General features: G+C 40.9%; 1 protein-coding gene across 1 annotated transcript in view; it reads right to left on the bottom strand.

Moving 5' to 3' along the window:
* Positions 1-16,137, bottom strand: part of LOC107294560 (calcium-activated potassium channel subunit alpha-1) — a 212,616-nt gene that overhangs the window by 156,201 nt on the left and 40,278 nt on the right. Inside the window, exon 7 of the mRNA XM_029285645.1 lies at positions 4,031-4,092. Coding sequence (XP_029141478.1) covers positions 4,031-4,092 — 62 coding nt within the window. The remainder of the gene's footprint in view (positions 1-4,030; positions 4,093-16,137) is intronic.

The raw sequence follows: 16,137 nt of genomic DNA, 5'->3' as shown, positions 1-16,137 counted from the left end.
TCTTCCCAGGTATTGAGGTCAGGCTGATAGGTCTGTAATTTCCTGGGTCCATTTTTTTTCCTTTTTTGAGGATGGGAACTACATCAGCTCTTTTCCAGTCCTCTGGTAGTTCCCCTGTGCTCCAGGATCTCTGAAAAATATAGTTCAGTGGTTCAGAGATCACATTTGCTAGTTCCTTGAGAACCTTGGGGTGTAATCCCCACTTGATAGAGATCTTGGGGTGTAATCCCCACTTGATAGAGATCTTGGGGTGTAATCCCCACTTGATAGAGATCTTATTTCTTTCGTCTTTCTTTGGTCTCATTATTTGGGATGATGCCAGTTTGATCTTGCAGAAGTTACAAGCATTACCACAACTCTTAATTTCTCCCCAACTTCTCAACTTATTGTGATGACTCCGCTGGACGCTTCCCCAGATACCTCTCCAGATGTCAGCTCAGAGAAGGATGAACAATTTCTAGGCACGTCTGGAGGGCATTTGGTCAATGGCTCCAGGCAGCCATCTAAGAGGGATTTGGCTGAAGCACAGCTGCAGCAGGACAGCCCTGAGGCTTCAGGCGGGGAAAGCTGCAGCCAGTCAGTGATGAGGAAGAGGAACTGCCTTCTGCACCTGATCTGAGAGCACATAGAGAAAAGGCAGGAGCAGAGGAGGTCAGCCAGATTACTCAAGAGGAGAAAGCCTTGCCCTTCTAGATGGGCTGCACCAGAAGCTGGTTATTTAGCACAGCAGAGAGAGAGAGAAGTGATGCTGGGAACAACGTGTTCATTTCCTAGCTATGTGTTTTCTGGTTGTTGTGATTCTTTCCTTGCTTTGGATTGACACCTTGCCTTGCCTTTGTGCTCTGTGAACTCTGGACTTTTCTTGTCTCTTGAACCCTCTTGCCTTGTGGATTTAATTTTGCCTGGTGGGTTTACCTCGTTTGGGAAACTTTCAAGTGCCTTGTGGACTCATTGGGCATTGCTCTGTGGACTAGCATCGGTCTGCTTGAGGCCGGTCTTAATTGGGATAGTTCTGGGTTTTTGGTGAAGGGAATTGTGGGAGGATATTAATAAACCCACTAAACCACAGTTACATGTGTGTATTTGTGTGTGTGTGTGTGTGTGTGTGTGCGAGAGAGAGAGAGAGAGAGAGAGAGAGAGAGAGAGAGAGAGAGAGAGAGAGAGAGAGAGAAAGAAAGAGAACGAGAATGGGACAGCACACTTATTTTCCCATTTTAGGAGATTTTGAGATGCAAGATCTAATTCAGAGGTCCCCAACCTTTGGGGAACCAGGGACCAGTTATGTGGAGAGAGGTTTTTCGTGGACCGGAGGGGGTGTGGTTTTGTGTGCTGCCTGCATCCCACGGATGGGGCTTTGCTAGTTTGTGTGGATTGGTTGTTGGCATGCTGCAGCCCAGTACTGGTCCAGGACTCAGGGGTTGGGGACCCCTTATTTAATTCACCCCCCCCCAAAAAAAGCCTCCCAAATCCTTCCAAAAGATAAAATTCCCATTATCATGATCACTTCAACGGTCACACTCCTTGCAGCCTCCAAGACACAGCAAAATAAAACATGGCAGCAAGGTCACCACCTCTGCGTGACAAAGGAGAGTCCTGGTAGGTTAAAAACCCACATCCTCTTACCAGCACACGGGATGCATAGTACAATTATGTAACAATTCAGAAATGGTTCAGAATAGGTGCTTTGGGATCCAAAGATAGCACTCCCTACAATGCTGTCAAATTACTGTGTCTGTCCCTGGGATTTCACATCGGTTCTGACACGACTGCAGGAATGCCCAGGAAGAATAGCCTTTTTGGAGGACCTGCTGACAGATGCTTTTAATCATGTGTTCCTCTTCAAACTTAGATCACTGCATAACCCGAGTGAAAATGACATTTTATTTCAAGGATGTCCCTGTACGCTTGACATGATGAAACAATGAGCAAATAAAATTGACAAGCGGTATTAAATCACAATGAATGCAGAGGAGGTTGAGCAAGGAAGAAAGGAAGGGGGTCTTTTTCATAGGACCACTGATTTTAGATTGCTGTTATATCAACTGTATCTCTTGACCCCTCCTGCATCTATAATCATCTCCTTTAGATCCTGGATCCCACTTACGTTTCCTAAGTTAAATGACTTTTGAGAAGTGAGAGTAAAGTTAGTAGTCAATTTCTTTGGGGGCGTGTAATTCTTTTCCACTTCATTCAGCATGCTATTCTCAAAACGATTATCAAATTAAGTGCAATCAAGTGCCACACACAACTCTATTTTGCACACCAGTGTATGCCTTCTTGTCCTGTACAGCAAGTTAAAAGGACATCATTTAAGCCACAACCAGCAATCCTTATGCACAACAGTGTGTCATTTCCCCATTACATGGGAGCTACATGGGGTCTCAAACTTAATTTTTATTACAGCCACACAGGCCAGACAATGTTGTCCCCAAACAGGTTGTGTGTGTTTGTATTCACACGTATTCATTCACATCTCAGGGGTATGTCTGAAAAAAAAATGACGTGTACAGTAATTCAGACACAGGGAAAATTCTATTAGTCCTGCAAATTTCAACAAGAACTGCTTGCTAAAAATCTGTTCCTAAGCATAGTCTAAAGCTTCTTTTACGATATAATATGTGTAACAGGAGGGGGCTATTAAAGGGAAGAATGTTCAGTTAAAAATGGAACTACAGTTGCAGTTACCAACTATATTAAGATAAACTGTAACCATAAACCAACAAAACATGACTATATTTATATTGCAGAACCGAAAAAAAAAGACATTATGTTCAGACTATGGTAACCTTTTATCACAATAACATTATTTTCACCCAGCCATTAAGGTCATCGCCAGCCATTGCTCACCACAAAATGAAATATGATTTAATTTCAATATCTCTACAGATGGGATAATACCAGGGAAGAACATCATCAGATGTCATTCAGATTGCAGTATATTGTCAGGGCACATATTATATTAGGGCACATAGCGTGATATGATAATTCCCACGTAAGCTGCAATATATTCATTAATTTCAGTAGTTACACATATAAACACATTGCCATTTTCAGGGCGATTCCTCCAACTTACACTTGTCTATACAGGTAGTTCTCAAGTTACGTTCACAAACGAGGCCACGTTGCTAAGTGAAACATTTGTTAAGTGGTTTTGCCCCATTTTACGACTTTTCTGGCTGTCTGAATTTTGATCACGTGACCGTGGGAGTGCAGCAACAGTCACAAGTGTGAAAAATGGCCATAAGTCCCTTTTTCAGCGCCTTTGAACAGTCATGAAATGAACTAACGATGTATTGTGGATTTTTTTTTTTAAGAACAGAACTACAGGACGATAATTCTATTTCTCTTCTTCTATTTAAAGAGAGAAGGAGGATTGCAAAAACAGTGACAAAAGAACAATGAGAAAACCATCGCAAAAGAACAATCACGAAATAACTTTCCCAACGTCTTTGAAATCATAGCTGGAAAACTATGGGGTGTTTTAATGCAGGGGTCACCAACCTTTTCATGCTGGCAGCCCAGAGGGAAAGGGAGCAGCTGGGAAATTTGCCCACATGTGCGCGCACGCAAGTGGGGCTGTGCACACCAGCACAGCACTAGTGGCTCTGTTTGCCCATGCATGCAGGTGCTAGCCACCGCCTCTCCTAGCGTTGTGCACATGTGCAAATGGACTGTGCAACCCATGAGTGCTAGAGGCCCCGTTTGTACATGCGTGCAGGGCTAGCAACGGCGGTGGCTATCACCTGCGTGCATGTGCAAATGGGGGTCCGGGCACTAGTGCAAGTGAGGGTGAGTGCACGCACACACATGCACACACTGGTGAGCCTATCCCATGGCCCGGTGGCCAGTAGGCCACGGCCTGGTATTGGGCCACGGATCATAGGTTGGGGACCCTTGTTTTAATGGATCTTGACTTACATGCAGATGATCAATGTAAGTCTTTGAGCTTAAGTCAAAGAATGAAGCCAAGAATAAAATCTCATAATTGCATTAACGAAAGGTGGAGGAAAAAAAATCTCGAAATACTTACTTTGACGAATCTATGAAGTATATTACAAGAGCACCAATGCTAAGAGCAAAGACTAAAACAACCTGTAAAAAAATAAGAAAAAAAATGCGGTCATTCCCCATTGCCGCGGCAAGGCATTTATCATTCAAAGGAACAAAGGAACAGGAAGGGACGTGAAATTCGGTCCTGCCATTTTAACGGTCTTCTGCTTCGCAGAAGGGAGGGGTTGCACACCAGGCTTGACAAAGCTAAGGGACGTGTTTAAAAGCTATGCAACCTGACATACCCCAGAGCAATTGCAGTTCAAGAGGCAGAAAATCCATGTTAGGTCCACTGGTGCTAATATAAGAATAAAACCTGGTAATTGACCATTTGCTGCCCCCCCCTGTAAATATAATGGCAGGTCCACCAGTTAAGCTAGGTTGCCTTCCCTTGTAGGATCAATATTCATCACGTTAATTGGAGATAGACATTTAAAGGAGAATATTTGGAGCTTGGGGTTGAACTGTGAGGGCCTTGGCACTTTCTGAGCTTGTTTTTTTTCTTGCAGAAATGGACCCCACTGTCGTTGTCGTTGTCGTTGTCGTCGTCGTCGTCGTCCTCCTCCTCCTCCTCCTCCTCCTCCTCCTCCTCCTCNCGCCCCCCCCCTCCTCCTCCTCCTCCTCCTCCTCCTCCTCCTCCTCCTCCTCCTCCTCCTCCTCCTCCTCCATGCAAACCCCACTCCCTTCTAGCACTGATGACGTTACCTAGATGGGTAATGAAACGTCTACAAGAAAACAAGCAAGCTCAGAGAGCATCAAGGACCCCATTAGACATTTCTCATAGGAACAGGTTTCAAGAGAGGCATTTCCCCAAATAAAGGTTTCCTAGGCCCAATCATGTCAGACTCTAGGAGGCAATGTTCATCTCTGTTTCTTAGCCGAGGGAACCCGTGTTGTCTGAAGACTCTTCCATGGTCATATGCCATGTACGTTGAGGCCCACGGAACACCGTTGCCTTTCTACCGAAGTGGTACCTATTTATCTACTCGCACTGGCATGCTTTAAAACTGCCTAGGTGGGAAGGAGCTGGGGCAAGTGACGGGAGCTCACCCCATCATGCAGCGCTCGGGACTCAAACCTGGGCTGTGAGCTTTCCAGCATCTTTAACCACTGATCCATCCTTCCCCGTATTTCTACATGACCATCCTGTTAGGAAATTACCGATTGTGATATTGGAGGGCCCCACCCTCTGTAACAGACTCCTATTTATACATTTCCCACAAATATCTCCCAACGCCACTTCATCTTTCAAAACTAGGTATTTTGTGGATATTTTTTGTTAAATTATCTCCTGGACTGAGCATGGCTGAATTGGGTGGGTATGAGATACAGCCTCATGAAGACAATATCTAAAAGGAAAGATTTTATCTCCGGATAATCTTTTCAGGGATTCTTTACGATATGCCAGAATTTCTTTCAAGCTACATAATTTATTCTAGTATCAATAGCAGTCTGATTCAATTTAGCCTGAAAATAAAATGGGCATAAATAAACTATTTTCAGTTTTTTTTTTTAAAAAAAAATGGCAGTTGCAAGTCGATAATTGGTTTGAGATATTTCTTCTGCATTTATAATGTCAAGAGCAATTTTTATAATGATGTATTTATTCTAAATAATAAATAATTTATTCTAAATAAAGCACGTTATTTCCATCCATTCTAGAAATCGTAGGTATAAACATCAGATGGATGCTGATGTTTTCTTTGAATATAGGTGCTTTTGTGATTTTTATGAAAATATATAGGAAAATACTTCAAAAGCATTACGCAGAGCTTTACAATGATTAATACTGTATATACAGAGACCATGTTATTATACAAGTGTGTTAATAGAAGCATAGGTTGTTAATCTTACTGAATGCGAGATACTTGTAACTAGTAGAATAATATTTTGCCTAAGTCTGGGTTTACACGTATCAAAGCTTACACAGGTAGAACTCAGAATGGTGTGAAGTGATACAGTGATGAACAACCAGCAACAGATAATAATTAAGGCCTTGATTTCAAATGATGGCATGAAAATTCAGTGTGTTAGATCAAAATGGGAATCACCTTTCTACAAACACAAATATATAGATCATTAAAAGAATTGTGAGAAATATTTGGTTTATAAGCCCATAGGCGTAATGGGGTAGAAAAACCTGCTTGGAGGAAAATGAATAGAACAGAACAGAACAGAACAGAACAGAGAAGGGTACAATAGAGTAAAATAGAATTAGAAAGAATAGAATAGAATAGAATAGAATAGAATAGAATAGAATAGAATAGAATAGAATAGAACAAAACAGAATAGAATAGAATGCAGAATAGAATGCAGAATAGAATAGAATAGAATAGAATAGAATAGAATAGAATAGAATAGAATAGAATACAATACAATACACTACAATACAATAGATCCTTATTGTCACACAACAAAAATTAAGTGCTGTCCACCATGCACACTACACATAAATAAAAACCACAAATAAGAACAGACATCATATACAGACATCCTTCGCATTTTATTCACCATTGTGCTGCCCCCAATAATGCCCCTAAAGTACCCAGAGCCTCCGAAATTAAGCAAAGCTTTAGTTTCAATCCCCTATTTCCCAGAAGAAATATACTGGGATTGAAAAAAAGATCAAGAAGTGATGCCTGAACTGTACAAAAAAAAAGGAATCCTCGATGCAACAGGCTGTTTTTAAGGCCCCTCCTTATAGCCCATTTAACTCAGGGACATCAGAACGAAATTTGACAGCTGAATGCACCTCTCTCCCACCCTCGTTTCCGGCTAACTTCCCATGGCGAAGGAGAACAAAGAGTCTGAATGGATGAAAATCAATATTATACGCACAAATTTACTCTCCAGCTATTCCTTTTTGAGGTAAGCAATGTCAGGTAGAGGTCAGAAAGGAGTAAGAAGTAGCATGGCAAGCCAATTAAAGGCATGAGATAAGAAAAAGAAGGGGGGATGTGAATTTACCCAAAATCCTTCATTACTTTTTCTCCATACTTTTCTATACTTGCTGTCAAGGTTGAGTTGCTAAGAGGCCTGCTAACTTCTATCGGTATTCAATTTGCCATAGAAACATAGAGGGAGGGGAGAAAGTATGGGAATTCTAAGAAGCCGTCCACGGACCATGAGACCCAAGGTCAGAACAGCAGGTGTCTGACAGAGAAGTGGATCCGTTCTCATAACAAACCAAGGAAGTGTGATTGGGCAGCGTGAACACTTGTTGGGTGGAGGATATGGGAAGCAATTGTTAACTGACCAGATTTTAGCACGGGAAAACTAGAGTTGGTTTCGCTTCTTCAATACCGAGATGTGTATTCAATAAACTTCATCTTTTATGGCACCTGAAAGCTGTAAAATTTCCTCAATGTTGAATTCGCTAGCCGGACGGTTGACAATTTATGGGATAAAGATGTTCATGTTAACAGCGCGGGGAAACTAGAGTTGGTTTCACTTCTTCCGTTCTGAGATGTGTATTCAATAAAGTTTTGTCTTTTATGGCATTTCAAAGCCTTGAAGATTCCTTGATTTTGAGTTTGCTAGATGGACGGTTTGACACTTGCTTCCATCCACTGCTTGCACACTGATTTTTGGCATTAAACTTTGGACTTTTTTCTTTCTAGAATTTCAGCAACTCCATCCAATCGTCACTTTCTCTTGACCCCTTCATTGGCACTCTTTATGTAAAAAGGAACGCACCACTCAACTCCCTACAGCTGTGAACAGGATAACATTGCCGTGCATCCAAAACATCTCAACAGGCTATCACAACCACATGGGATTTACCAGAACACACAAACCCAAGAAAAGCCCTCCAAAACATTTTAAGTAAAGCAAAAGACCCAGGAGACCCAGAATACAAAAATGGATGGGAGGATGGATGGATGGAAGGATGGATGGAGGGATGGATGGATGGTGGATGGATGGATGGATGATTGGTGGATTGATGAATAGATAGATGGGAGAATTGATGGATGCAGGGATGGATGGGAGGATGGATGGATGAAGGCAACAGGAAGGAATCAAACTGAAAATATTTCAGTGGCTAGAAAATGAATGTTTCCCAACAAATGCTCATAACAATTAACCTGCAGACTCGAAGTAACGTTTTCAAAGGCTGAAAAGGCCTCTGAAATACATTTTTGAAGACATAAATTTCAAGTTATTTCGTTTTCAAAATGAATTACTGTCTTTATTTCTTGGCAAATATCCCATAAACCAGAAACATTTTTCTCTCTAATCTGTAACAGATGTTCTGCTCCCCCCCCACTCCGAACCCCTTCTATACTATAATTTGTTTTGCTAGGTGATATCTGGAAGGCTTAACATTTTATGGGAAAGAAACGCAGCTGCTGGGAACATGATTACTCTACATTATTATGCTGTGACCTCTGAAACGCACTTTCTGAGATATAATACAGTAGAACAAGATCAGTGGGGAAGAATATGTATATGTATATGTATACGTATATGTATATATATGTACGTACATATATATGTGTATATATATATATGTATTTATATTTCATATGTATAATGTATATGTATATGTGTGTATATATATATATAGTATGTATATATATATATATATATATATATATATATATATATATATATATATATAGTGTGTGTGTGTGTGTGTATATATAGTGTATATATATACAGTATATATATACACACACATACTATATATATATAGTGTATGTACATAGAGCCTGTGGCCTAGAGGTTAACACAGCTGCCTAACGTGCAAGCAGCCCAGGTTCGAATCTCAGAAGGGTATGTTTGGCTGATGAGAGCTAATTAGCTCAAAATAGCTATTCCATTCTCCCTTAATTCTTTGTTAGCAATCCAAATGTTAAAATATACACACACACACACACACACATACTACACACACACACACATACTACACATACTACACACACATACATATATATATGAAATATAAAGTTAAAACTAAAACTATAACAAAATCTCCTATCTCAGATTTCTACCTTCTGTGCATATACTAGTATTTCACATTCTGGTTCTGTTGCTCAGCCTGAAGAAGGACTATTAAAGAACTGAAGAAATTCATGAAAATCCCCAAAAGAAAGAAACTGAAAATGCTATTTTTTTTCTCTTCCCTCCACCAACAAAACTCAAAATGGCTCCATCGTGATAGGCCCGTCATTGAGTAACAGGGAAAAATCTTCCACTTGCATGCATATATATTCAATTTGTATGATTTTTCTGTGCCCAAAGTCAAGGATAGGAGGTCGGGAAAACAAAATTGCTATTTGCTTTGGAGCCTCGGTGCAGCTATAGTACTAGTTATAATATACATATGTGCAGGCTGGAAGGGGAGTTTATAATCCATCTCCTAAGCCTACTGAGGATTTAACTTCTCTCAGCCCTGTTAATATTATGGGAAGAATTAACTATGTCCTTAATATTATCCTGCGGAGATCAGTAGAACTCACTACAGCTTATCTTGTCAGAACCCGACCAAATCTTCTCTCTACGTGGATTAGGTCATGCTGGGGTGTCCTTCAAAAAGGAGAAGAAAAATGTATTGTTTGGGGCTGAGGTAGTCAACTTGTGCCCGAGAGGTTGGTAGCCCTTGGTGTCGTTTTATTTTCACTTCAGAAAGACCTGGTTAAGAGCAGAGATGGTGCAGGCTTCAAAACCACCATCATTTCTTCCCTTCATCTGACTTTGATGGTTTCCTCTTGTTCATTGTTTAAAGGCATTGTGGAGTATTTGCTACAATATTAGTATATATGCTATGATGCTGCTAGATACACCAAGAAAGAGAAAAATGGGTTAAAGGACAGATTTCCCAAGTCTGAGCTTCAGATATAGTTTGTTTAAAATTAGTGATTAATTCACTCTGCCTCGATTAAAATCCAGCAGTGTTTGTTCCTCAGTCTGAGTAATGTAAATACCTCTCAAGCGAGTCCTGGAATTACTACTATGGATTTGCCCCTCTTCAGCCATCATCATACATGTAGAATAGAATAGAATAGAATAGAATAGAATAGAATAGAATAGAATAGAATAGAATAGAATAGAATAGAATAGTAGTACATAGTACATAGTAGAGTAGAGTAGAGTAGAGTAGAATAGAATAGAATAGAACAGTAGAGTAGAGTAGAGTAGAGTAGAGTAGAATAGAACAGTAAAATAGAGTAGAGTAGAGTAGAGTAGAATAGAATAGAATAGAACAGTAGAGTAGAGTAGAGTAGAGTAGAGTAGAGTAGAGTAGAACAGTAGAATAGAGTAGAGTAGAGTAGAGTAGAATAGAATAGAATATAATAGAACAGTAGAGTAGAGTAGAGTAGAGTAGAGTAGAGTAGAGTAGAGTAGAGTAGAGTAGAATAGAATAGAATAGAACAGTAGAGTAGAGTAGAGTAGAGTAGAGTAGAGTAGAGTAGAGTAGAGTAGAGTAGAGTAGAGTAGAGTAGAGTAGAGTAGAGTAGAGTAGAGCAGAACATAGCTGAAAGGGAAAGGGCATTGTTTTAAGGTGATGGCTCACTAAAATAAGTCTTAATGTTTTCTCCTCCTCCTCCTTCTCCACCTTCATCTCTTTCTTTACCTCCTCCTCCTCCACCACCACCTCCTCCTCCTTCCATGCTCTTGTCCCATAATTCCAAAAGATGTGCTGCTTCGGTGAATAAGGGAGTAAAGGAACTGCTGTATTTGGGCCCATTCAAACGTAGAGTGATATTCTATTTCCAATTCTTTCCGGAGACAATTTTAGTTTCTCAAGAACTGCCTTAGTTTCCTATTTCATTGCTCAACAAATAGCAGTGGCAGCTATGTAAGAGAGGTTTAAACCAGACCTGTGCAACATATGTGACCCAACTAAGGCAACACAGGCCTTTCTAAATGTGATTTGAGGACATCCTTCACCGAGTTTTTTTGAAGGCACACATTCAGCAGCATAAATGATCTCTACTTTTTAGCCCACTGATCCAGTGGGGGCATTAGGAAAAGAACAAGCTAACTCACGGTTCCTCGTTTTGGATGTGCTTTCTCTTGATTGGAAGACTCTTGGGTCACCCTCTTTCATTTGCTTTCCATAGAAGCAAAACAAATATTCATTTTACTCCTTTATTGCATGGACAGAGATGCAGGCCTCCTATTATAACATATTAGTTCTTTAATTAACCTTACTTGTCCTTTTGGATTTATGAATCTGTCTTTAGATACCCTCAATTATACCTAGGCTCTACTAAATTCAGACTCTTATGAATGAACTGGATTATTCTAGCCTAGTTAAACACCATGTATTATTCAAAACCTAGAAGGCTGCAGAATAGAGGCAACTTTTTTTTTGAAGGTCTTTTCTTTGCAGGGATTCACTTATGAAAATAGACGTCAGCTACTTTTTAACCAGTTGGGGAATAAATTAAAATCTAAAGACAATGCAGAGTCGTGATGAACCTGCGCAATGCATGGATTTCTCCATTCGCCTGCTAAAAATGTTTGAAAATTCCAAATCTCACAAAATTTAGACGTTCAAATAGTCGATTTCTGGTTTCTGGGGCACTGCATATTTTCTTTTCCCCCTCCCCTTATATTAAGAGTATTAACTACCTTTTAGTGGTGCAGTATGTTTGTGCTATACACCACCTGCTGAACTAATTTCCCTTTAATTCTATTTAATGCTGGGAGGACAGAAATCAAGCACTCCTGTGGGAGAATACCTGGCAGTTACTCAGCCTCTTCCTGCTAAGTTAGACACCATTTTTGGACAGGTGTCTTCCTCCATGTTAGCAAAATTTAGCATACCCGTTGACTTTGGTTTTTTTTTTCCTGGACTGAATACTTAGGATTTTACTTTATTCTTTTTCTTTCATTTTAACGGAGCATAAAAGCTCTGCAGAATTATTGTCCTGGTTAGTTAGTTGGGTCCCAACATAAAATCAAGATAAAATGTTGGTGTGACATTTTTCTTCCATGTGCAAAAAAGCAAACAATAGTAATGAAACAATAATGTTTCATTTACACACCTGCTAGGCTCTCTGTAAATATGTGTTTCAGACATTCAACTGGAAGGCAATTTGTTGATCCAGCTAAAGACTCTCACTAGATTAAACTAAGGCTTCTGGTTCAGAAGAAGAAAAATAATCATTGGTCCTTGGCAGCCTGCAAGGATGCATTGTTTTTTTGTCATCCTGGATGTGAATGATAAACCCCAAGCAGAATCTCTATCTCTCCAGAAGCTTTAATGATAAATCACCCAGAGGCCCATTAAACAGCTGAATCAGCTAGAGATGAATCACCCACTAGGTGGTAAGGCAGGGGGTCTTCAAACTTGGCCCTTTTATGACTTGTGGACTTCAACTCCCAGAATTCCACGCGTGCCTGGCTGAGGAGTTGAAGTCCACAAGTCATAAAAGGGCCAAGTTGGAAGACCCCTGTGTTAAGGCGTTGATTGACTTTAAATGGCTCTGAAACAACCATTTTTTTCTTGTGGATGGAAAGAATGTCAAACTGCAAGGGACATCTGCCACTGTCCATGGTCCTGAATGGTGCTTTACATCTTATTTGCTTAAAACTTGACATTTCCTGAATTCCATTCAGCGCTTGTAGATTATTAACATGTGTTCCATTGTCAAGAATTTGAGTTTGGCAACCTGAATATATACATCAGGTCCCCTTCAATGGTGCCAGTCAAAAAGGATAAACATTGTTAGAATTATTAATGACTCGTTGTGACTTAATAGACCCCAGCTTGCCGTTTTCTTGACAGCAGCCTGTCATTACCTTCTTCCAGGATTTATTGACTTTTTTTTTACTTCCCTGTCTGACCTACGAGAAAATGTCTTCAGAAAAAAATAGGAAAAAAAACCACAAAGGGTTTGTTTCCTTCACAAAAGACTTGGGTGTAAGATTTTGACAGAGGGAGCGTTTTTTGTTTTTTTTAACCCCTTGTCTTTCTGTGGGACTAAAAAGGCAACACTCTGCCACACGATCGTGCAAAGGTCTCCTTCGATGTTTAATTCAGAAAAAGCAGCAATCATAAAATCCATGAAGCAGCAATGCAATGCGCATTACGCTTCACAGGTTTCAGAGTCACTCAAAACATCTGCCGCTGGAGAGCAAACGAGACTATCCCTTTTAACCCTTAGCTCAGTGGTTCTCAACCTGTGGGTCGGGACCCCATTTTGGGGTCGATCGACCATTTCACGGGGGTCGCCAAGCAAGGCTGTCCGCCATTTTTTTCCCCTTTTCCGGCGGGTGCCTTACCTCCCTTGGGCTGGGCCAGCTGGTGGTCGGCCTGCTCCGTCTCTGCCGCTTGCCAGCTACGCCTCGGCCGGCACAGGGGGCGGAACCACGCATGCGTGGCGCTCCCGGGCAGGGAAAGTCCTCGACTTACGACCAGTTGGGTAGTCCTTGACTTACGACCGGTTTAGTCCTCGACTTATGACCGGTTTAGTCCTCGACTTACGACCGGTTGGGGATCGCGGCATTAAAAAGGTTGAGAACCACTGCCTTAGCTAGATGCATCGACTTGAGTTTTGCATGCTATTTTGCCTCTTCCTCCCAATTAGCACAAAAGGAAAGGCTGGGCTGGCTTCCTTTGATGCTTGATTGGCTTTTGAAGAAAAAAGACAGGCAAAGTTTGACTAATCAGCTATTTTCTTTTTGCTGCCTTTGAAGACAGATCTGCAGTCTTTGCGGAAGGAAATGTAAATTCACAGCTGCAAGCTACGCCCCCATTGAGGATTTTTTTCCCCTGTGTTATACAGAATAAACATCTGTGGATTGAAACCAGAAATAAAAAATGCTTGGTCATTAGCTGAAGCCACTATGTCTCCAGGACAGGATACATGGGCCCAAGAAGACTCTTCAAGGTATGTTGAAGGTTTACCTATTACAGACTAGATTCACAGGCTCTTTTATGACTCATGGACTTCAACTCCCAGAATCCCTGAGCCAGCCATGCTGAGGGGAAAGGGAGAGGTTTCCAAGCTGAGCCATGCTGGCTCAGGAATTCTGGGAGTTGAAGTCCACGAGTCATAAAAGAGCCAAGGTTGCCTACCCCTGGACTAGAATATTTAGAAGTAAGAGCTTTATAGATTAAGCTGGATAATTATCTTGTTTTGTTTTGTTTTCATTTCAGCTTTATCTCTTATTTGAACTGGACTGCTTATTTACAATAATTATATTGGGGAGTATCGCATGTTCCCATTTCTCTAAGATACAACGAACTCTTAATATTTCCTTCTCTTCAGTTCATAAGCTCTGCTTTGCCTGGTGTTTTTCTATGATAACCTTCTGCCTTACCTCCCTTTTCACCTGCTGAGAAAGACTCTTCTTTTACCAGGAATGACATTGTAATTGTTATAGAACAGCCATTCCCTGTCCTATAATCACATGTAACATCTGCTATCTGTATAGATAATTAGGAGATATATATATGCTTTAAAGAGTTGCATTCAGGTTCTATGTTTTCTCTTTCACATTGACTGAAGAACATAGACTCATAGGGCTGCAAGGGACCGTAGAGGTCTTCTAGTCCAACCCCCTGCTCAAGCCAGGACACCTTACTCCATCCTGGTCAACTGATTGCCCAGTCTACTGTTGAAAACCTCCAGTGATGGAGCACCGACAAACCCAGAATAAGCAATTATTCCATTGATTAATATTCTCACTGTCAGTCCCAAAGGTGCTTTTTCAAGAGGCAACTGGACTTTCTTGTTTTTCTTTGAAGACGTTTTGCTTCTCATCCAAGAAGCCTCTTCAGCTCTGACTGGATGGTGGGGAATGGAAGGATTTACACTCCTTGCAGACAGCTGGTCATTTGCTTTCTTTTAGAGAGTCGTTGAGGCCACCTGGAGCTTTACCTGTGTCCTCAGGGTTACCTGAGTAGTGAAAATGGGTGTGGAGCCTTCTTGGAACAACACAATCCTTTCAGCAGTTCCAAGAAGGCTCCACACCTGTTTGAAGTACTTAGGTGACCGTGAGGACACAGACAAACCTCCAAGTGGCTTCAATGATACTCTAAAAGGATGCAAATGACCAGCTGTCTGCAAGGAGTATAAATCCTTCCATTCCCCACCATCCAGTCAGAGCTCAAGAAGCTTCTTGGATGAGTGAAGTGAAATGTCTTCAAAGAAAACCAAGAAAGTCCAGTTGCCTCATGAAAAAGCATCTTTGGGATTGTTCCATGCAAGGGCTTGGCAGGCGATGCTTAGGTACCAATCCCACATGGCTTGGTATTTAATTGATTTTAATAACAGACAGGTGCCCATCCCTTCAAAACCATCACACGCAGGTGCTCCTTATCTCTGCAAATGCAGCATCTCTGCATTCTTTTTATGTTTAGTATATGTCAACCCAGCCACATGTATGGATGTGTGAAACCACATACTTGATGACCAGAATCCATGAAGGCAAACAATTACGGGTAATATCAATTAATAACTAAGCTGAGACGCAGCAAAAAGGCAGGAGAATAACATAGTGTAGTTTATTAATTCCATATCTCACTCTGCATCAAGATGGCTTTTTAAAATCTGCTGCAACAAATATCCCAGATTTTATTCCAACACACACAAGAGCTGATGTTTCTTTTGGGCTCATTTCCATCACAGCTGAAAGCACAGACTTCCAGGAGACAGCCTAGGTTTTTAATCCCCATTTCTGATTCCAAAACAAACCAGGTTGTTACCTACACATCAAACGCCTTCCAATCTTATGCCAATCAAAGAGCTTAATTATAGGACTTGATTAAAAAAAAAACAGGGCCACATATGGCTAAAAGAGCATTCTGAATGCTTGGGAATATGGCTTCTTAATTAGTTTCTAAATGTCACTCTTACAGCACAAAACCCCAGGAAAGCTGAAAAGAGTCACCTCTAACAATCGGCTTTTATCACTCCAGCAATAATTTCTATCACATTTTTCTGGTTATTAAGTAGTCTGCTTTCACTGCCGGCAGTTATGATCCAACTTTTTCTGCAGAAGCTGCTTCTGGAAGATCTCAAGAGCTGATATCACAGTACGAGTCTTCCCTGGACTGAGAAGTCTTTCAAAATACACCTCTTAGCACATTTTTATCCAAGCAATTATGGGCATTAATCTATCTCCTAT

The sequence above is a fragment of the Protobothrops mucrosquamatus genome, unplaced genomic scaffold, assembly GCF_001527695.2.
Source record: "Protobothrops mucrosquamatus isolate PMUCROS unplaced genomic scaffold, P.Mucros_1.0 scaffold1990, whole genome shotgun sequence".
Lineage (NCBI taxonomy): Eukaryota > Metazoa > Chordata > Lepidosauria > Squamata > Viperidae > Protobothrops > Protobothrops mucrosquamatus.
This window is presented reverse-complemented; position numbering and strand designations above follow the sequence as displayed.